The sequence below is a fragment of the Oncorhynchus mykiss genome, chromosome 21 (assembly GCF_057628025.1).
Source record: "Oncorhynchus mykiss isolate SJ-2025 chromosome 21, ASM5762802v1, whole genome shotgun sequence".
NCBI lineage: Eukaryota > Metazoa > Chordata > Actinopteri > Salmoniformes > Salmonidae > Oncorhynchus > Oncorhynchus mykiss.
The window spans coordinates 8272802-8295162 of record NC_143042.1 but is presented as its reverse complement, the minus strand read 5'-3'; the positions used below and the strand labels follow the sequence as shown (position 1 = coordinate 8295162).

At 44.7% G+C, this 22361-nt stretch overlaps 1 protein-coding gene and 1 long non-coding RNA gene across 2 annotated transcripts in view; one reads left to right on the top strand and one right to left on the bottom strand.

Annotated features, from left to right (window-relative positions):
* Positions 1-14095, bottom strand: part of LOC110499879 (staphylococcal nuclease domain-containing protein 1) — a 319253-nt gene extending 305158 nt beyond the window's left edge. The window contains exons 1-4 of the mRNA XM_090213660.1: positions 13746-14095; positions 8636-8785; positions 3352-3472; positions 2983-3064 (exon numbers count right to left, since the gene is read on the bottom strand). Coding sequence (XP_090069786.1) covers positions 2983-3064; positions 3352-3472; positions 8636-8785; positions 13746-13958 — 566 coding nt within the window. The 5' untranslated portion in view covers positions 13959-14095. The remainder of the gene's footprint in view (positions 1-2982; positions 3065-3351; positions 3473-8635; positions 8786-13745) is intronic.
* The window catches only part of LOC149972966 (uncharacterized), a 280595-nt gene that overhangs the window by 246797 nt on the left and 11437 nt on the right, over positions 1-22361 (top strand). The gene's annotated exons all lie outside the window — the stretch shown is intronic.

Sequence of the window (22361 nt, the reverse complement as noted above, 5' to 3'; positions counted from 1 at the left end):
TAACACACAGGCTGACGTTTCAAACTATAGTAAAGTAGGTGGAACCGATCTTAGAGACAATTGAAATTGTTATTTTTACTGACACAGCGCCCAGTCCCAGCACAGTGCCTTGTTAGGGCATCAGTAGGTGACACCTCTACTGATGCTAACCTCTCGTTACTGGTCCACTTCTCTGTATCATCAGCTTGGCCTTAGGGGGTAACTGCCAGCCTCTCAGGGTGTGTTAGTCCTGGAACTGCATGGCCACTAGATAGCAGTTCTAGCTGAACTGACAGTTCTACTACCACCCGTCAGGCTAAACTGATGAGACTGGCTAGGTGGACATACAACACACTTCTGCTATGTTGTGCTTTTTAAATCCTTTCAGATAAATTAGGGTCAAAAAGAGCAATGGTTCCCAAATGTATGGTTATGCTTTCATGAGCCACACCAATTCAATAACAGTGTTTCTAGAGCCACAAAATTAGCATTTAGCTGTGACAAGAGGGCCAGTGGCCACGTAATACTTGGGGGATAGGCAATGGTTGATCAACCAAAAACATAAAGGGAGATTCAAGGGGAAACTTTTTAGGCACCACAACTTCCTCCATTTGCCTAAACACCAACATGAGTTTCAGACACCTGGTAGATGGCCAAGTACACAACTCCCCAGTTTCACTTCCATCTGCATGAGCTTTCAGGTTCAGCCTGTTGATAGTCAGACTGGGCCTCTAACAAAGATCAGAGGGCTCTTTGAAGACAACATGGCACTCAACAACTCCCTGAAGCAGGCAAGGCGGGTGATATGTCTCAATTCATTCCACGCTGGTTCAAAACAAAAATGCCGACCGTTATCTTGAAAGACCATCAGCTTTTTCTGCATTTTTTCCCCCTTTTCTTAATTGTTTTCCGTCGTCGTGTGAAGACTTTTAACAAGTTTTTTATGGAGTGGAGAAGTGAGGCTTGCCCATGACTGATATGAGCAATGGAGAGTGAGATAGTGGGACTGGGTTCTTTGTTGAAATGTGCACTGTGTAAATTGAGCCTTTTTGCATTGATGCTGTCTGAAAGGGAGAGTGGGTGCTAGGTTTAGAAAGAAAGCGGCACAAAGTGGTACTCAATTAAAACACGTCTCACTCACAGAGAGAGTCTGAGTGTTCTGAAACAGCTCCTAATTGGAGCATTGGACTGGCGCCCAACACCACCAGTACGTCTCCCCCCATTCCTTCGACTGTTCTAGACACAAATCCCAACTGAAATAAAACTGTTTCTTGCTTACCGAAGCAAGAATAGAGAACATTAACTTTCTGGGCCAGACTAAAAAGCCTACAGAAAGTCAATTGCACTTAAGCTACTTAGGACTAACAGCACAAACCACAGATAGGAGGATGTGCCAATTCCCTATAGTGTAGTGCACTTATCTTGACCAGGGCCCATAGGGTTCTGGATAAAAGTAGTGCACTATGTAGGGAATAGGGTGCCATTTGGGATGCATCTTGAGGCAAGCACCGATGCTGAATGGACACAGCGAGATACTGCGACTAGGCTGACGATCAGAGATCAATGAAGACACAGGAGGTGGCCTACCTGGTACTGTGTGATGAGATCATGTAAAATCAAGTGTATCTGGCACCGAAAATCTGACAAATACAGCAGACAGAAACAGAAGCACTGGACATTGAAGGTGGTTCAGAAGAGGCACCCCTCAGCAGTTTAGCCACTCCACTGGGGATCGCAGTTTAAAGGATCAATAGTTGTGAAGCAGCGGTACCAATGCTAATTTGGATTCCCTCACCGCCGGTCGGTGTGGTTACATAAACCACAACGCCCCCCTTCCCTCTTTCAGTAATTTAACAAAACAGCCACAGCCAGAGAGACAACCTACTTTCTCATTGGCCAGGAGGAGCCTGCCAAAATCCTCAGGCAGTCGTGGTGGCCCCATGGTCGGGTTCCCTTGGAAGACACAGAAAGTGTTTGAAGAGGATATCTGTGTAGTGGAATTGTGTGTGAGTGTGCCCCAGCAGCTTGCCGTAGCAGTGAGGAGAGGATTGTTGGCATGCGGCCCGGGCCTTCTGTTAATTGGCGCCTGGCATAGTTTGGGCGCCACGGACAGCCAGGTTCGGAACATGTGCTCGCCCGCTCCTTTTCAAATCATCATCATCGCCCTCCGATTGGGGTGATCGTCAAGAGCAATCGCCAGGCTAATGAATAAGGGTCTGCTCGTCTCCCAGTCCTCCCACCATAATAGCCACCCCATTTGGGCCAAACGACAGCCTGCGTAGAGGCGTTTACATTAAAGCCTGTTCCAAGCCATTGCGTGGAATGCTTGAAACGAGTCATTAGGTCCAAAATATGCAGGCAGACTATTTATTCATTCATCTGGTACCCACAGTGAAAACACGGTTTCACAGCACTGAACTCTTGTAGCGCCCAGTCAAGCCCACTAGGTGGCGATCAATCACTCAGAGGTGAAAGGGAGTTTTGGGACAGCTATTAGACCGGTGAGCTTTATGTTATGTATGACAGAGGCTTTTGAGACTGCCGATCAGTGGGAAAGCCTCAATGTTACTGCAGGGCAACACTGCCACCACCTGGACTCACACATTAACTGAAACCCTCAAGTGGGGGGGGGGGGGGGGGGGGGGGGAATTCTATGTGCAGTGGCATTGTGTCATCAATAATACATGCAGCCCATTGTGACAACAGGTAGCGCATAATCTCTGTCATAGTGCAAGTTTTGTATTGTGACATCACAATTGTGGCATCATGGCAAGTAGAGAGTGTGCCGATGTCACAATAGGGAAAGAATCAAAGATGTCACAGACAGATGACTGATGTAACAACGGCAAATTCTACTGTGACAAATTGACCGTTGTGTTTCCCTGGTTACCACCACTTCAAATCTCCATGGGGCTGATTAAAGCCTTTGTAAATAAATCAACACCCTGTTAAAAGACTGTTGCACCCTGTTGCTTGTGATATCACAGCACTGCTGAGTCTTACTTGTTGCCCCGGATTCCTTCCCTGCGGACGGTGGCGAGGCCCTCGTTCACCAGAGATTCAGCAATGTTCTCACCGGTGGTGTCTAGAGAGAGAGAGACAGAGGATTTAACACTAAATAAATAGAGTTTTAGTAAAGGACAAAGTGGGTTGTATGAGGGTTCACGCATGAAAACGAGTCCATTCACTCAATCAACGCAAATGCAGTCAATTCAAGGAGGGAATTGAAATCCTACCCCTGAATAGAAAAATATCCCTATGGGATATAGACAAATAGTGCACCAGTGATGTAGTGACGTTTTTACCCGACTAGTAGTAACTCTGGCCTCTATTTGTGGTTAGACCTGTGAAAATGTCTGGTGGTCTTCTCACCTCTGCCCAGGTACACCATGCCGTATTCTCTGCCCAGAGCAGTCTTGACCTCCACTGTGAAGCATACCTCCTTCCCAATCAGCATCTTGCGCAGGAACTCTCTGGCCTGGAAGGCATAGGGCTGCAAGGGAAAGAAGACCGATAGCCATGATCAACGGGTCAATGTTATACCACTAGGGGCACCAAATAATCAATCACCCACAATTCATTTACAGACCAAGACCATAGAGCTAGGAATCATCTTTGCCATTATTGCATCTGTGACCGCAAGGGTAGCGCAATCTCCATTTTGATGTAGTCAATTTCACTTTTACACAATTGGCTGATCCCTCCTGATGACCCAGTTGGACATGACTCCAACATAGTCACCAGGAGGGATCAGCCAATGAAGTTGGATGTACCACCCAGTTGACTACATTAAATTGGTGGAAGGCCTCAAATCTCGCTTCCCATGCTAACACAGCCTTTCGTCCACAAGCAGCCTCTATGATGCTCTATGACCCTGACCAAAAACAACCATTTCTAATGTTCCCTTATAAAAGGAAGGCAGATGGGACACAGAGTGCATTCGGAAAGTATTCAGACCCCTTGACTTTTTCCACATTGTTATATTACTGCCTTATTCTAAAATATATTCAATTGTTTCCTCCCCCACCCCCCTCAATCTACACACAATACCCCGTAATGACAAAGCAAAAATATTATTTATTTATTAAAAATAAACGGAATTATGACATTTACATAAGTATTCAGACCCTTTACTCAACAGCAACTCGCCCAAGCCTTCCCCATTTCTCCTTCTCCCAAATCCATTCAGTTGATGTTCTGAAAGAGCTGCAAAATCTGGACCCCTACAAATCAGCCGGGCTAGACAATCTGGACCCTTTCTTTCTAAAATTATCTGCCGAAATTGTTGCCACCCCTATTACTAGCCTGTTCAACCTCTCTTTCGTGTCGTCTGAGATTCCCAAAGATTGGAAAGCAGCTGCGGTCATCCCCCTCTTCAAAGGGGGGGACACTCTTGACCCAAACTGCTACAGACCTATATCTATCCTACCATGCCTTTCTAAGGTCTTCGAAAGCCAAGTCAACAAACAGATTACCGACCATTTTGAATCTCACCATACCTTCTCTGCTATGCAATCTGGTTTCAGAGCTGGTCATGGGTGCACCTCAGCCACGCTCAAGGTCCTAAACGATATCTTAACCGCCATCGATAAGAAACATTACTGTGCAGCCGTATTCATTGATCTAGCCAAGGCTTTCGACTCTGTCAATCACCACATCCTCATCGGCAGACTCAACAGCCTTGGTTTCTCAAATGATTGCCTCGCCTGGTTCACCAACTACTTCTCTGATAGAGTTCAGTGTGTCAAATCGGAGGGTCTGTTGTCCGGACCTCTGGCAGTCTCTATGGGGGTGCCACAGGGTTCAATTCTTGGACCGACTCTCTTCTCTGTATACATCAATGAGGTCGCTCTTGCTGCTGGTGAGTCTCTGATCCACCTCTACGCAGACGACACCATTCTGTATACTTCCGGCCCTTCTTTGGACACTGTGTTAACAACCCTCCAGGCAAGCTTCAATGCCATACAACTCTCCTTCCGTGGCCTCCAATTGCTCTTAAATACAAGTAAAACTAAATGCATGCTCTTCAACCGATCGCTACCTGCACCTACCCGCCTGTCCAACATCACTACTCTGGACGGCTCTGACTTAGAATACGTGGACAACTACAAATACTTAGGTGTCTGGTTAGACTGTAAACTCTCCTTCCAGACCCATATCAAACATCTCCAATCCAAAGTTAAATCTAGAATTGGCTTCCTATTTCGCAACAAAGCATCCTTCACTCATGCTACCAAACATACCCTTGTAAAACTGACCATCCTACCAATCCTCGACTTTGGCGATGTAATTTACAAAATAGCCTCCAATACCCTACTCAACAAATTGGATGCAGTCTATCACAGTGCAATCCGTTTTGTCACCAAAGCCCCATATACTACCCACCATTGCGACCTGTACGCTCTCGTTGGCTGGCCCTCGCTTCATACTCGTCGCCAAACCCACTGGCTCCATGTCATCTACAAGACCCTGCTAGGTAAAGTCCCCCCTTATCTCAGCTCGCTGGTCACCATAGCATCTCCCACCTGTAGCACACGCTCCAGCAGGTATATCTCTCTAGTCACCCCCAAAACCAATTCTTTCTTTGGCCGCCTCTCTTTCCAGTTCTCTGCTGCCAATGACTGGAACGAACTACAAAAATCTCTGAAACTGGAAACACTTATCTCCCTCACTAGCTTTAAGCACCAACTGTCAGAGCAGCTCACAGATTACTGCACCTGTACATAGCCCACCTATAATTTAGCCCTATCAACTACCTCTTTCCCAACTGTATTTAATTTATTTATTTATTTATTTTGCTCCTTTGCACCCCATTATTTTTATTTCTACTTTGCACATTCTTCCATTGCAAAACTACCATTCCAGTGTTTTACTTGCTATATTGTATTTACCTTGCCAACAAGGCCTTTTTTGCCTTTACCTCCCTTCTCACCTCATTTGCTCACATTGTATATAGACTTGTTTATACTTTATTATTGACTGTATGTTTGTTTTACTCCATGTGTAACTCTGTGTTGTTGTATCTGTCGAACTGCTTTGCTTTATCTTGGCCAGGTCGCAATTGTAAATGAGAACTTGTTCTCAACTTGCCTACCTGGTTAAATAAAGGTAAAATAAAAATAAAATAAATAAAAACTTTGTTGAAGCACCTTTGGTAGCGATTACAGCCTCGAGTCTACTTGGGTATGACGCTACAAGCTTGGCACGCCTGTATTTGGGGAGTTTCTCCCATTTTTTGCTCATTTGGCCGGACAGACAGCGCTAGTAAAAATCTTGGTGGTTCCAAACTTCTTCCATTTAAGAATAATGGAGGCCACTGTGTTCTTGGTCCCCTTCAATGTTGCAGACATTTTTTGGAACCCTTCCCCAGATCTGTGCCTCAACACAATCCAGTCTCGGAGCTCTACGGACAATTCCTTTGACCTCATTGATTGGTTTTTGCTCTTACATGCACTGTCAACCGTGGGACCTTACAGTGCCTTGCAAAAGTATTCGGCCCCCTTGAACTTTGCAACCTTTTGCCACATTTCAGGGTTCAAACATAAAGATATAAAACTGTATTTTTTTTTTGTGAAGAATCAACAACAAGTGGGACACAATCATGAAGTGGAACGACATTTATTGGATATTTCAAACTTTTTTAACAAATCAAAAACTGAAAAATTGGGCGTGCAAAATTATTCAGCCCCCTTAAGTTAATACTTTGTAGCTCCACCTTTTGCTGCTATTTTAGCTGCAAGTCGCCTGGGGTATGTCTATCAGTTCTGAAATTTTTTCCCATTCCTCCTTGCAAAACAGCTCGAGCTCAGTGAGGTTGGATGGAGAGCATTTGTGAACAGCAGTTTTCAGTTCTTTCCACAGATTCTCGATTGGATTCAGGTCTGGACTTTGACTTGGCCATTCTAACACCTGGATATGTTTATTTTTGAACCATTCCATTGTAGATTTTGCTTTATGTTTTGGATCATTGTCTTGTTGGAAGACAAATCTCCGTCCCAGTCTCAGGTCTTTTGCAGACTCCATCAGGTTTTCTTCCAGAATGGTCCTGTATTTGGCTCCATCCATCTTCCCATCAATTTTAACCATCTTCCCTGTCCCTGCTGAAGAAAAGCAGGCCCAAACCATGATGCTGCCATCACCATGTTTGACAGTGGGGATGGTGTGTTCAGCTGTGTTGCTTTTACGCCAAACATAACGTTTTGCATTGTTGCCAAAAAGTTCAATTTTGGTTTCATCTGACCAGAGCACCTTCTTCCACATGTTTGGTGTGTCTCCCAGGTGGCTTGTGGCAAACTTTAAACGACACTTTTTTTATGGATATCTTTAAGAAATGGCTTTCTTCTTGCCACTCTTCCATAAAGGCCAGATTTGTGCAATATACGACTGATTGTTGTCCTATGGACAGAGTCTCCCACCTCAGCTGTAGATCTCTGCAGTTCATCCAGAGTGATCATGGGCCTCTTGGCTGCATCTCTGATCAGTCTTCTCCTTGTATGAGCTGAAAGTTTAGAGGGACGGCCAGGTCTTGGTAGATTTGCAGTGGTCTGATACTCCTTCCATTTCAATATTATCGCTTGCACAGTGCTCCTTGGGATGTTTAAAGCTTGGGAAATCTTTTTGTATCCAAATCCGGCTTTAAACTTCTTCACAACAGTATCTCGGACCTGCCTGGTGTGTTCCTTGTTCTTCATGATGCTCTCTGCGCTTTTAACGGACCTCTGAGACTATCACAGTGCAGGTGCATTTATACGGAGACTTGATTACACACAGGTGGATTGTATTTATCATCATTAGTCATTTAGGTCAACATTGGATCATTCAGAGATCCTCACTGAACTTCTGGAGAGAGTTTGCTGCACTGAAAGTAAAGGGGCTGAATAATTTTGCACGCCCAATTTTTCAGTTTTTGATTTGTTAAAAAAGTTTGAAATATCCAATAAATGTCGTTCCACTTCATGATTGTGTCCCACTTGTTGTTGATTCTTCACAAAAAAATACAGTTTTATATCTTTATGTTTGAAGCCTGAAATGTGGCAAAAGGTCGCAAAGTTCAAGGGGGGCGAATACTTTCACAAGGCACTGTATATAGACAGGTTTGTGTGCCTTTCCAAATCATGTCCAATTAATTTACAACAGGCGGACTACAACCATGTTGTAGAAACATCAAGGATGATCAATTTAAACAGGATGCACCAGAGCTTAATTTCGAGCAAAGGGTCTGAACTCTTACGTAATAAGGCATTTCAGTTTAATACGTTTTTTTATTTGTCATTATGGGGTATTGTGTGTAGATTGATGAGGATTTATTTTTATTTAATACATTTTAGAAAAAAATGTAACAAAATGTGGAAAAGGGGAGGGGGTCTGAATACTTTCTGAATGCACTGTATATGCTTTACTAGACAACAAGTATCCTAGATCAGCGATTACATAACTGTCACTGCAGGTGGAACCTGATCGAAGAGCACCCAACACTTTTTCTTAGACAACACTCCACCCTAATTATGCTGCTCCCGATAGTGAAAGAAAAGTCTCCATGCAGCCACCTGAAATGCATTTTTCCCTTATGAATCTCAATACAACGTCTACCCCCCTCACTCTTCTTCATGAATGGACCAGCCCACTGTCAGTGATTGGTTGAAGTGCTTCAACTCACCTCGTCAGGGGTGTCCTTTTGGTCGGGCTGGCTCTGGGGGGCGCGGCGAGCTAGCGCTCCGGTACGGATGTTGCTCAGGTTGATCTGACGCTCAGGGGGTGGGCCTCCCCGTGGCTGGCCCCTCACGATTATTGCACATCCTGACAAGACCTGGAAGAGAGGAACATCACAGTAAATATTAGCATTAGGCTATAAGGGGAAAGACCAGGGTAATTTGCATTGTAGCAGTGGTAGGTAAGACCAGGCACAATTATTAGAATGTCTATAAGCTAATTGAAGACTGTTAATGGGCTGATATGGAAGTAATGTTTTGGTAGTGCTTATAATTTTCACAAATTCTCTCAGAACTCAACAGTATTCCATGGAGGTGGAGAAAAAAAACAGTTGTGATGAAAGAGAATGACTGTATATAGTTGTAGCAGTTGTAGTAATAGTGATAATAGTAATAGCAGTAGTGACAGTAATAGCAGTAGTGACAGTAATAGCAGTAGTGATAGTAATAGCAGTAGTGGGAATAGGAATAGTAATAGCAGTAGTGGGAAAAGTAATAATAGCAGTAGTGATAGTAATAGCAGTAGTGACAGTAATAGCAGTAGTGACAGTAATAGCAGTAGTGACAGTAATAGCAGTAGTGACAGTAATAGCAGTAGTGATAGTAATAGCAGTAGTGGGAATAGTAATAATAGCAGTAGCAAAATTAGTAGTAGTAATAGTGGTAATAGTAAGAGTAGCAGTAGTGATAATAGTAGTAGTAATAGTAATAGCAGTAGTGGTAATAGAAAAAGTAGTGACAATAGCAGTAGTAATAGCAATAGTAGTAGTAGTGGTGGTAATAGTAATAATAGCAGTAATGGTAAAGTAATAGTGGTAATGGTAATAACGTCAGCAGTGAGTGGTAATAAAGGCAGCGATAGTAGTGAGCGGTGGTAACGGCAGCGATAGTAGTGAATAGAGGTCGGCCGATTAATTAGGGCCGATTCAAGGTTTCATAACAATCGGAAATCTGTATTTTTGGACGCCAATATCATTTTTTTTTTTACACCTTTATTTAATCTTTATTTAACTAGGCAAGTCAGTTCAGAACACATTCTTATTTTCAATGATGGCCTAGGAACGGTGGGTTAACTGCCTTGCTCAGGGGCAGAACGACATATTTTTACCTTGTCGGCTCGGGGGATCCAATCTTGCAACCTTACAGTTAACTAGTCAAATGCTCTAACCACCTGCCTCATGAGGAGCCCACCTGTTACGCGAATGCAGTAAGAAGCCAAGTTAAGTTGCTAGCTAGCATTAAACTTAATCATAATCACTAGTTATAACTACACATGGTTGATGATATTACTAGTTTATCTAGCGTGTCCTGTGTTGCATATAATCGATGCAGTGCACATTCGCGAAAAAGGATTGTCGTTGCTCCAACGTGTATCGAACCATAAACACCAATGCCTTTCTTAAAATCAATACACAGAAGTGTATCTTTTTAAACCTGCATATTTAGCTAAAAGAAATCCAGGTAAGCAGGCAATATTAACCAGGTGAAATTCTGTCAGTTCTCTTGCATTCATTGCACGCAGAGTCAGGGTATATGCAAGAGTTTGGGCCGCCTGGCTCGTTGCGAACTAGACTTTATAACATTCAATAATTAAGACAAATATATAATATTTGATAGAGCAGTCTGACTGAGCGATGGTAGGCACCAGCAGGCTCATAAGCATTCATTCAAACAGCACTTTCGTGCGTTTTGCCAGCAGCGCTGCTGTTTATGACTTCCAGCCTATCAACTCCTGAGATTAGGCTGGTGTAACGATGTGATGTGAAATGGCTAGCTAGTTAACGGGTGCGCACTAATAGCGTTTCAAACGTCACTCGCTCTGAGACTTGGAGTAGTTGTTCCCCTTGCTCTGCATGGGTAACGCTGCTTCGAGGGTGGCTGTTGTCGTTGTGTTCCTGGTTCGAGCCCAGGTAGGAGCGAGGAGAGGTACAGAAGCTATACTGTTACACTGGCATTACTAAAGTGCCTATAAGAACACCCAAAGGTATATGAAATACAAATGGTAGAGAGAAATAGTCCTATAATAACTACAACCTAAAACTTCTTACCTGGGAATATTGAAGACTCATGTTAAAAGGAACCACCAGCTTTCATATGTTCTCATGTTCTGAGCAAGGAACTTAAACATTAGCTTTCTTACATGGCACATATTGCACTTTTACTTTCTTCTTCAACACTTTGATTTTGCATTATTTATTATTATTTCAAGGGCTGTGTTCCGAACCACACAGTGGCTTTGGCTTGCCTCCTCATCTCCTTTCCTCCCAGACACACATTTGAAAGGGTTGGATAAGTGGAAATAGGCTAATATATCTGTTCTGCTCAGGTTTGTGGTCTTGAAGGAAAGGAGTGAAGAACAGGAGACAAAGGTTACACCAAGACTAGTGGGACTGAGTCTGTAAGCCATACACTGGGGCAAAAAAGTATTTAGTCAGCCACCAATTGTGCAAGTTCTCCCACTTAAAAAGATGAGGCCTGTAATTTTCATCATAGGTACACTTAAACTATGACAGAGAAAATTAGAAGAAAACAAATCCAGAAAAATCACATTGTAGGATTTTGTATGAATTTATTTGCAAATTATGGTGGAAAATAAGTATTTTGTCACCTACAAACAAGCAAGATTTCTGGCTCTTAGATCTGTAACTTCTTCTTTAAGAGGCTCCTCTGTCCTCCACTCATTACCTGTATTAATGGCACCTGTTTGAACTGTACTTTTTCCACATTGTCTTTAATTAAGGGTAGGCCAATGGCATACCCTCTCATACCACCTCAATTCTAGATTTTAACTTAACAGCCCTTCACTGACACGGAGGTAGGTTATTTAAAGGGTGCATGGGGGGGTGGAGCAATTGCCTAATTAAATCTGTCAAACAGGTACGACTACCTCTTATTTCTTAAATAGGAAGAAATAGGCTACAATACAAAGCCCTCGTTGTTAGTAAAGTCTCATTAAAATGAAGACGGTTAAAATGAATTATGCCTAGTCCAATTTGTCCACTTTCAGCACCATGAGCTGTCCATTTCCGCAGCTGCAACTTCAAGTTTTAGCACCACAACAGAAGTTACTTGAATCTGTCTTATTGTGAGGTCAATAACTAACAAATACATAAATGGCCAGAAACAGATTGTTATTAACCAAATCAATTATAGTAGTGGCAAGCTATCAAAGTTGACCTCCGGTCCTCATCTTCACACTCAAACTGAGCAGAACCTAATCTATAGGCTAGTCTGCACATAAGATGGTGCATTTTGGAGAAAATCAGAGATGAGGGGTGACAGGGCACACATCCATATATAGCCTAATAAGCAACTAATACTACAACACCGAGAACTATTGATATTTCATCAATTACATGACCCTCCCCTAGGTTACACTTTTGTAAAAAATATATATTTATTACTAAACCCTCCACTTGACTGACATTGAAAAAGCATGACCCTCCCCCATTTTCCTCCAGGTAACCAACCATCCTGTAAATGTCAATCTATCCCTTGCTGTAACTGTCTCATACCACATACTTCCCTTATTCCCAAGGTGACCACTCGCTTGTTTACCCTCTCCAGAGGAAACATAAGTCTATGGGGGACATGTAGGCAGTGGCAGGCAGTCTATAATTACTGTATACTCAAAAAAACAGGCCTTTCAGTCAGTAATTACAGTGGGTGGGAGAAGAATCCTACAGCTCTGAATTGTCTGTGTTGTATGATAGCTTGTAGCCATATCTGATGTGGCTAGCCTATACATATCACACTAGATTAGATAAACTGTGGCCTGAATCTGATCACTGAAAATGCTTTTCAGGAAATGACACAGGCACACAGAACATGTATCACCTCGAATACAAGCTGGAAACGGTATAGACTGGCCCACCGAGAGAGGAAGTAAAATGAGTAATTGCCAAAAATCGGGAATGTGATTAAATGCAAGGCCCAAAGTAACCCCAAATGATTTAGCAAGCCGAATACTAGCCCCTAGAAATCGCTTAGATGTAGAATGAGACTGCATGCTAAATCATTTGGGGTTACTTTGGACCACTGTAGCTATAGATACTACAACTGCTGCTGCTTGCTTCCACTACCGAGGGAGTTTAAGGGGGGCGAGGAATACGTGTCAGTTTCTCGTGGTCTCTTCTGAGCAGCAGGACTTGCTGACCAAACTACACTGAAGGCAAAATGTTTCACCCGTTTGATATTTTTGCCACACTTTTTGGAAATAGGTAACTTATCTAATTCGTCTCAAACTAAAATATTATTTTGATAGTAGTGTCAATTGTTCGAGTTGACGGACATACTCTAATGTGAAAGCTAGCTAGCTATGATAGCTAGCTAACCATTTGGATGTTGTGTGTGGAGATTGGAATCAAATAATGCCAGCTAGCTCCGTTCCAGAACCATAAATCAGAGTTTAGCCACGATACAGCTGCACGCGCTCACCAAGACACGAACTTTGAACACTCCTAGCTAGCTAAACTAGTGCAGGTTTATCTGGCTACAGTAACCTAGCTACATGAACCCCATAGCCGAGGTCAACCAAACAATTTTGCTAGGACGGGGGTCATGATTTAACATCTGCCAACAATTAATGTGCAAAAAAAGTTCTTGTTGCAACTTAAACTGGCTCCAGATAGAAACCTCTTTTGCGAGTGTTTGAACTAACGTCAAGGTATTTTCCTAAACACCTCATTCAAGCACTTCTGTAGGACAACCAACTCTTGCTTGTTTGTCTCAAAAATAGTTTCATTGCGCAATGCAATGTTTACTACAGTACCGTTAGTTAGCACCTTTTACACAAACCCTGTCAACTCCTCAATGTACGTTGCTAATCCTAAACTGCAACATTGAGTCAATTTGTGGTGCTAGTTAGCTAACGGTGTTAGCTAGCCAACAGTGTCATTGAACACGACATTGAATAGTACTTTTCTAACAAGTAAAATCCCACGACAATGAGAAGTTGAATCCCCCACAAGTTGGCTATCGTAGCTAGTTCGTTAATCGAAAGCTAACAAGCTGTTAGCATCATCCCTAGTCCCACACTCTTCATCCATATGTTCCTACCATCTTGACTATTCCTCTCTGGAGCGCCGCAACCGGAGCAGGATTCGCCTGTGCCGAAACTGATGATGCCATGTCCACAAAGTTAGATACGCCGTTTAGGGGGAAACAGGTAAGGAGCCGGGAATCCAAAGTGACTGTTCTATTGAAACCCAAGAGGAAAAGGCTGGATAACTGTGAACACACGCTATACCGGAAACACACGGTACCATGCATACACGTCAAAGAGTTACTTTTCCGGGTACAGGATTAGAAATGAATGGGGCAGATGGGGCTATTCCTTGGACGCGTAATCAGAGTGAAATAAGATCTTCCGGTGCATGTGGAGGTTATACACGTCAGCATAGTATTACCCTGGTACCGTTCATAACGTTATCGTGGATGCCTCGAGCTCGAGACATGCAAAAATAGTACAATGTTATGTGGTCTATTCACCCAATGCAAATCTAATGATTTATTTTAATTGTATATAGACTTATTTTTCTACTGTATTATTGACTGTATGTTTGTTTTACTCCATGTGTAACTCTGTGTTAAACGTGTCGAACTACTTTGCTTTATCTTGACCAGGTCGCAGTTGAATATGAGAACTTGTTCTCAACTTGCCTACCTGGTTAAATAAAGGTGAAATAAAATAAATACAAATGTGACCTTGTATAAACCAAAGCTGCTCAACAAATCTGAATGTATTAATCTACAGAGAGAGGCTATGCATCTTTGTTCCATTGTATGCTATTTCAACGGGGGGGATTATTTACTGTAAGGCAAAAATGCCTGTACCTAAATCTATCTTGGCATACTTCCCATCATCCCATGTAATCGTAGACCAGGAGTGTCAAACATACAACATATTTGCCCGCAAAGCAATTATTTTTTTATCATGTATTTTTTAACATATTTTTTTTGTGGGGGGGAGAAACGAACTGAATATACTTTAAAATTACTGAAACCAAATTGAAACTGTAGAAATTATAATGGACCTATATTCACAACATTTCTTGAATGTCCAGCCATAACTTCTGACATTTTTTGGGGGGAGCTGCACAACAGCTGGCGGTATCGGTCACCTAATACAGGACTAGTAAAGGCCCAGTGCACTAGTTTTTTTTTTGTCATATTTTTTTTTTAATCCAATTTTTCATAGGATGCTGCAGCCCCCTCAGACCCCCTACTTTCCTTCAGCTATATGTTCAGCTCACTAATAAACACTGTGCACAGACAATGGATCTACATTCATATAGTTTCTTGACTGTCCAGCTCGCTAATAATCACTAAACAGTCAGGGCGCATCAAAAATTCCCAAAACGGTGTATAGAGGACTATTTTTTGCTAATTTTAACGCAAGGAAATATAGACCAGCCTGACCCAACACACCTCCAGGCTGTGTAGGCGCTATTTCACCAAGAAGGAAAGGGATAGAGTGCATCAGATGACCTGGCCTCCACAATCCCCCGAACTCGACCAAATTGAGATGGTTTGGGATGAGTTGGACCGCAGAGTGAAGGTAAAGCAGCCAACAAGTGCTCAGCATATGTGGGAACTCCTTCAAGACTGTTGGAAAAGCATTCCAGGTGACACTGGTTGAGAAAATGCCAAGAGTGTGCAAAGCTGTCATCAAGGCAAAGGGTGGCTTTTTGAAGAATCTCAAATGCATTTTGATTTGTTTAAAACTTTTTTGGTTACTATATGATTCCATATGTGCTATTTCATAGTTGTGATGTCTTCACTATTATTCTACAATGTAGAAAATAGTAAAAAAAAATAAAGAAAAACCCTTGAATGAGTAGGTGTTCTAAAACTTTTGACTGGTAGTGTGTATGTCCAACGAAATGCTTACTTGCAGATTCCTTCTGGACAATGCAACAATAATAAAATAAACTTAGTAGAATAGAATAGACATGTTAGCAGAAGTACACTGCTCAAAAAAATAAAGGGAACACTTAAACAACACAATGTAACTCCAAGTCAATCACACTTCTGTGAAATCAAACTGTCCACTTAGGAAGCAACACTGATTGACAATAAATTGCACATGCTGTTGTGCAAATGGAATAGACAACAGGTGGAAATTATAGGCAATTAGCAAGACAACCCCAATAAAGGAGTGGTTCTGCAGGTGGTGACCACAGACCACTTCTCAGTTCCTATGCTTCCTGGCTGATGTTTTGGTCACTTTTGAATGCTGGCGGTGCTTTCACTCTAGTGGTAGCATGAGACGGAGTCTACGACCCACACAAGTGGCTCAGCTTGTGCAGCTCATCCAGGATGGCGCATCAATGCGAGCTGTGGCAAGAAGGTTTGCTGTGTCTGTCAGCGTAGTGTCCAGACCATGGAGGCGCTACCAGGAGACAGGCCAGTACATCAGGAGACATGGAGGAGGCCGTAGGAGGGCAACAACCCAGCAGCAGGACCGCTACCTCCGCCTTTGTGCAAGGAGGAGCAGAAGGAGCACTGCCAGAGCCCTTCAAAATTACCTCCAGCAGGCCACAAATGTGCATGTGTCTGCTCAAACGGTCAGAAACAGACTCCATGAGGGTGGTATGAGGGCCCGACGTCCACAGGTGGGGGTTGTGCTTACTGCCCAACACCGTGCAGGACGTTTGGCATTTGCCAGAGAACACCAAGATTGGCAAATTCGCCACTGTGCTCTTCACAAATTAAAGCAGGTTCACACTGAGCACGTGACAGACATGACAGAGTATGGAGACGCCGTGGAGAACATTCTGCTGCCTGCAACATCCTCCAGCATGACCGGTTTGGCGGTGGGTCAGTCATGGTGTGGGGTGGCATTTCTTTGGGAGGGGCCGCACAGCCCTCCATGTGCTCGCCAGAGGTAGCCTGACTGCCATTAGGTACCGAGATGAGATCCTCAGACCCCTTGTGAGACCATATGCTGGTGCGGTTGGCCCTGGGTTCCTCCTAATGCAAGACAATGCTAGACCCCATGTGGCTGGAGTGTGTCAGCAGTTCCTGCAAGAGGAAGGCATTGACGCTATGGACTGACCCGCCTGTTCCCCAGACCTGAATCCAATTGAGCACATCTGGGACATCATGTCTCGCTCCCATCCACCAATGCCACGTTGCACCACAGACTGTCCAGGAGTTGGCGGATGCTTTAGTCCAGGTCTGGGAGGAGATTCCTCAGGAGACCATCCGCCACCTCATCAGGAGCATGCCCAGGCGTTGTAGGGAGGTCATACAGGCACGTGGAGGCCACACACACTACTGAGCCTAATTTTGACTTGTTTTAAGGACATTACATCAAAGTTGGATCAGCCTGTAGTGTGGTTTTCCACTTTAATTTTGAGTGTGACTCCAAATCCAGACCTCCATGGGTTGATAAATTTGATTTCCATTGATAATTTTTGTGTGATTTTGTTGTCAGCACATTCAACTATGTAAAGAAAAAAGTATTTAATAACAATATTTCATTCATTCAGATCTAGGATGTGTTATTTTAGTGTTCCCTTTATTTTTTTGAGCAGTGTATAATGCACAATATATATTCCAATATTCACATGTGTTTTGGGGGAAGCAGGGATTGGGGGTTTATTATGTTTAAATAATAAGTCTTGTGATGTGTGGAAAGAAATCAGGTCAGAAAAAAAACATGTTGAACCATTTAAAATAATGTTTATACAAACCATGAAATTATTTTATATCTATAGCTAGGTTTCCATCAGTGAAGGCTCAGAGGAGGAAGGGGAGGACTATCCTCCTCAGTGAATTTCATAAAAATAATAGTTGTAAAACATTTAAAATGTTATGCTTTTTAGATAAAACTATAATACATAAATTCACATTACCAAATAATTGATTAAAACACACTGTTTTGCAATGAAGGTCTAGAGTAGCCTCAACAGCCCTCTGTAGGGTAGCACCATGGTGTAGCCAGAGGAGAGCTAGCTTCCTTCCTGCTCTAGGTACAATTCAATACATATCTGGGTACAATTCAATACAAAACCTAGGAGGCTCATGGTTCTCAAACCACTTCCATAGTCTTACACAGTAATTATGACAAATTCCAGAGGTCGTCCTCCAACCTATCAGAGCTTCTGCAGCATGAACTAACATTTTGTCCACCCAATCAAAGGATCAGATAATGAATTTAATACTGAAAGCATATACTACAGCTAGCTAGCACTGCAGTGCATAACATGTGGTGGGCAGTTGACTCAAAGAGAGAGACAGACAATAGTTGAACAGATTTGAATCAATTAATTTATTCCAAAATGAAGGAGAAGCGAGATAGATGTCGTAGTTTTCTACCAGGTATGGAGATACGACCCCGATGCAGACCACGTCGAATAAACAATTGTTTAATGTTCCAACAGGGGCAGGCAAGACAGGTCAAGGCAGGTAGGGTTCAGTGAACCAGAGGTGGGGCAATAATACCGTGCGGCAGGAAGGGTCAGGGTAAGGTAGAGGTCTGTAATCCAGAGGGGGGCAAAGGTACAGGTCGGCCGGCAGGGTTAGGCAGGCGGGCTCAGAGGACAGGCAAGGGTAAAAACCTGTCGGGCAAGAAGAGAGAAACTGGAAAAAGCAGGAGCTGAGACAAACACTGGTTGACTTGAAGAAACAAGACCAACTGGCAACAGACAAACAGAGAACACAGGTATAAATACACAGGGGATCATGGGGAAGATGGGCAACACCTGGAGATGATCACAAAGACAGGTGAAACAGATCAGGGTGTGACAGTAACCACCCCTCCCCCCCTCCCCTCTAGGGGTCCCACCTGGAGTCCTACCTGGGTGCATCCCGGGTTGACCAGGGTGTCGACGGTGAAAATCTGCAATGAGGCCTGTGTCCAGGATGTCCCTGGTGGGGACCCAGCACATCTCCTCTGGGCCATAACACTCCCAGTCAACCAGGTACTGGAATGCCCTGCTCCGAGGTCGAAACTTCAGGAGACGCCTCACCGTGTAAGCTGGTTGGCGGTCGATGAGACGGGGAAGAGGGATGGGCCTGGAAACGGGAGACAAAGGGCTGTGATACATGAATTTGACTTTGGACACATGAAAGGTGGGATGTATACGAAGGGTACCAAGCAACAGAAGACGAACAGCAGAGGGGCTAATGATCTTGGAGATGGTGAACAGGCCGATAAACAGGGGGGAGAGTTTGCGGGATTCCACTCGGAGGGGCAGAACCCGGGTGGATAGCCATACCTTCTGCCTGAGAAGATACTGGGGAGCCAAGGTCCGATGGCGATCCGCTTGTCATCGATACCTGGTGGTGGTCTTGAGGAGGGCTGACTGGGCTTTTCTCCAGGTACCTGGAGGAGATGGGCGCACTCCAGGACTGCGGAGCGGACAGTGTCAGGCTCGAACATTTGGTTAGCTGGGCCCTCCCCAGGGTTCAGCTGGGACCGCTGCGCCTCCCGGACCTGTTTCCCGATACCCCAGCTGAGTGCCGTCGCCAGGTACGAGGTGGGAAGGATGGTCTCGGGCTTTGGGGTGGTAGCAGTGGGGTTATAGCAGCAAGGCAGGGCATCCGGCTTGACGTTCTTGGACCCCGGCCGGTAGGAGAGGGAAAAGTTGAACCGGGTAAACAGCAGGTCCCATCTCGCCTGCCTGGAGTTGAGGCACTTGGAGGTGTGGAGTTACTCCAGATATTTGTGGTTGGTCCACACAATGAACGGATGTTTCCCACCTTCCAGCCAGTTACGAATGAACCAGGATCGGAGCCAGGGTGAAGCAATGTTTAAGGTCCCGGAACGACCGGTCTGCGGCCGTGGACCAAGTGAACAGAACCTTGGTAGAGGTGAGGGCAGATGGGGGAGACCAGGGTGCTGTAAACCCGTATAAAGCAGCGATAAAAGTTGGTGAAACCCAGGAAGCGTTGCAGCTGCACCCTGGACGTAGGCTGAGGCCAATCCACCACCACTTTCACCTTCTCAGGATCCATCTTGACCCTCCCATCAGAAATAACATAGCCCAGAAAGGGAATAGTGGAGTGATAGAACTCACATTCTTCCGCCTTAACGAACAACTGTTTCTCCAGAAGGCGCTGGTGAACCTGCCGGACATGGAGCACGTGCTCTTGGGGGGAGCGGGAGAAGGCAAGGATGTCATCAATGTAGATGAAGACAAACCGGTTCGGCATGTCGCGGAGAATGTCAGACACCCGAGTCTGGAACATGGCAGGGCCGTTGGTGAGACCAAAGGGCATGACCAGATATCCATAGTGGCCACGTTGAAGGCGGTCTTCCATTGTCCCCCCCCCCCAAATCCGCATCAGGTGGTAGGCGTTACGTAGATCCAGCTTGGAGAATACAGTGGCCACCTGGAGCGGCTCAAAGGACTAGGAAATGAGTGGTAGCGGATAACAGTTCTTAACAGTGGTGTCATTGAGTCCCCGGTAGTCAATGCACGCGCGCAGGGTCTTGTCCTTCTTCTCCACGAAGGAGAATCCTGCACCAGCGGGAGAGGAAGAGGGATGGATAAATCCAGAGTCCCCAATGTAGTCCTCCATAGCCTTGGTTTCAGGTCCCGACAGCGAGGTGCTAGGGAGAAGGTCAATCCCGCATTCATAGGGGTGGTGCGGCAGAAGGGAAGGGAAGTGGCCCGGGACTTGCTGAACACCTCCCGGAGGTCCTGGTACTCCGCGGGAATGTACAAAACAATACATCCGATTGCTTGCTCTCTGGGGTTTTAAGCTTGGTCTCTGTATAAACATATTTTTTATTTAACTAGGCAAATCAGTTAAGAACAAATTCTTATTTTCAATGACTGCCTAGGAACAGTGCCTGTTAAGGGGCAGAACAACAGATTTGTACCGTGTTAGCTCGGGGATTTGAACTTGCAACCTTCCGGTTACTAGTCCAATGCTCTAACCACTAGGCTAACCTGCCGCCCCGACAACTGCTGATGTAAAAGAGGAAGGCATTGATGCTATGGACTGGCCCGCCCGTTCCCCAGACCTGAATCCAATTGAGCACATCTGGGACATCATGTCTCATTCCATCCACCAAAGCCACGTTGCACCACAGACTGTCCAGGAGTTGGCGGATGCTTTAGTCCAGGTCTGGGAGGAGATCCCTCAGGAGACCTTGCACCACCTCATCAGGAGCATGCCCAGGCGTTGTAGGGAGGTCATACAGGCACGTGGAGGCCACACACACTACTGAGCCTCATTTTGACTTGTTTTAACTGCTGACACACTCCAGCCACATGAGGTCTAGCATTGTCTTGCATTAGGATGAACTCAAGGCCAACCACACCAGCATATGGTCTTACAGGGGGTCTGAGGATCTCATCTCGGTACCTAATGGCAGTCAGGCTACCTCTGGCGAGCACATGGAGGGCTGTGCGGCCCCCCAAAGAAATGCCACCTAGTCGATTCAGGCGCAGCTGGGAACTTTATGGATCGCGGACTCGCTCTTAAGTTAGGTGTTCTGCTTGTGCCGATAGATTCTCCCTTTCCCGTGCACTCCCTAGATAGCCGGCCATTAGGGTCAGGGGTGGTCAGGGAGACCACGGTTCCACTGGACATGGTAACGCAGGGGAATCATAGGGAGCGTATCAGTCTCTATATTATTGATTTGCCTGCGTTTCCAGTGGTGCTAGGGATTCCCTGGATGGCCCGGCACAATCCTAAAATTTAGTGGAGACGGGGTTCTCCAGGGGTGGTCAGAGGAGTGTTCTGGAAGGTGTCTGGGAGTTTCCATCGGTGCCACGTCGGTGGAGGGTCCAGACCAGGGTCCCACGGTGTGCATTCCCCCCGAGTATGCCGATTTGGCAATTGCTTTCAGTAAAAAGAAAGCGACTAAATTACCACCTCGTCGACCGGGAAGGGATTGTGCGATAGATCTCCAGGTAAACGCTGCGCTTCCCAAGAGTCACGTGTACCCATTGTCCCAAGAGGAGACGTTGGCTATGGAAACATATGTCACGGAGTCTCTGGGACAGGGGTACATTCGGTCCTCCATCTCACCCGTCTCCTCGAGTTTCTTTTTTGTGAAAAAAAAGGAGGGAGATTTGCATCCGTGTATTGATTATAGAGGTCTAAATGCCATCACAGTGGGGTTTAGCTACCCACTACCTCTCATTGCTACGGCGGTGGAATAATTTCACGGAGCGCAGTTCTTCACAAAATCGGAAAGATATCAGTTTGTCTCTGTGAATGGTTTGTCCTCTGACAAATCAACTGTAAATTTCGGTGTTCCTCAAGGTTCCGTTTTAGGACCACTATTGTTTTCACTATATGTTTTACCTCTTGGGGATGTCATTCGAAAACATAATGTTCACTTTCACTGCTATGCGGATGACACACAGCTGTACATTTCAATGAAACATGGTGAAGCCCCAAAATTGCCCTCGCTAGAAGCATGTGTTTCAGACATAAGGAAGTGGATGGCTGCAAACTTTCTACTTTTAAACTCGGACAAAACAGAGATGCTTGTTCTAGGTCCCAAGAAACAAAGAGATCTTCTGTTGAATCTGACAATTTGTTACGGTGCGTGAATGAGGACCCAAAAGCGAATTAACGTAAACAGAGCTTCTTTAATAACAAAACATACGTAGGCTCAGATGGACCGGCAGATTCCGACAGGACAGGACAAGGTTGCAGCAAACATGACGATAGTCTGGTTCAGGCATGAATAACACAAACAAG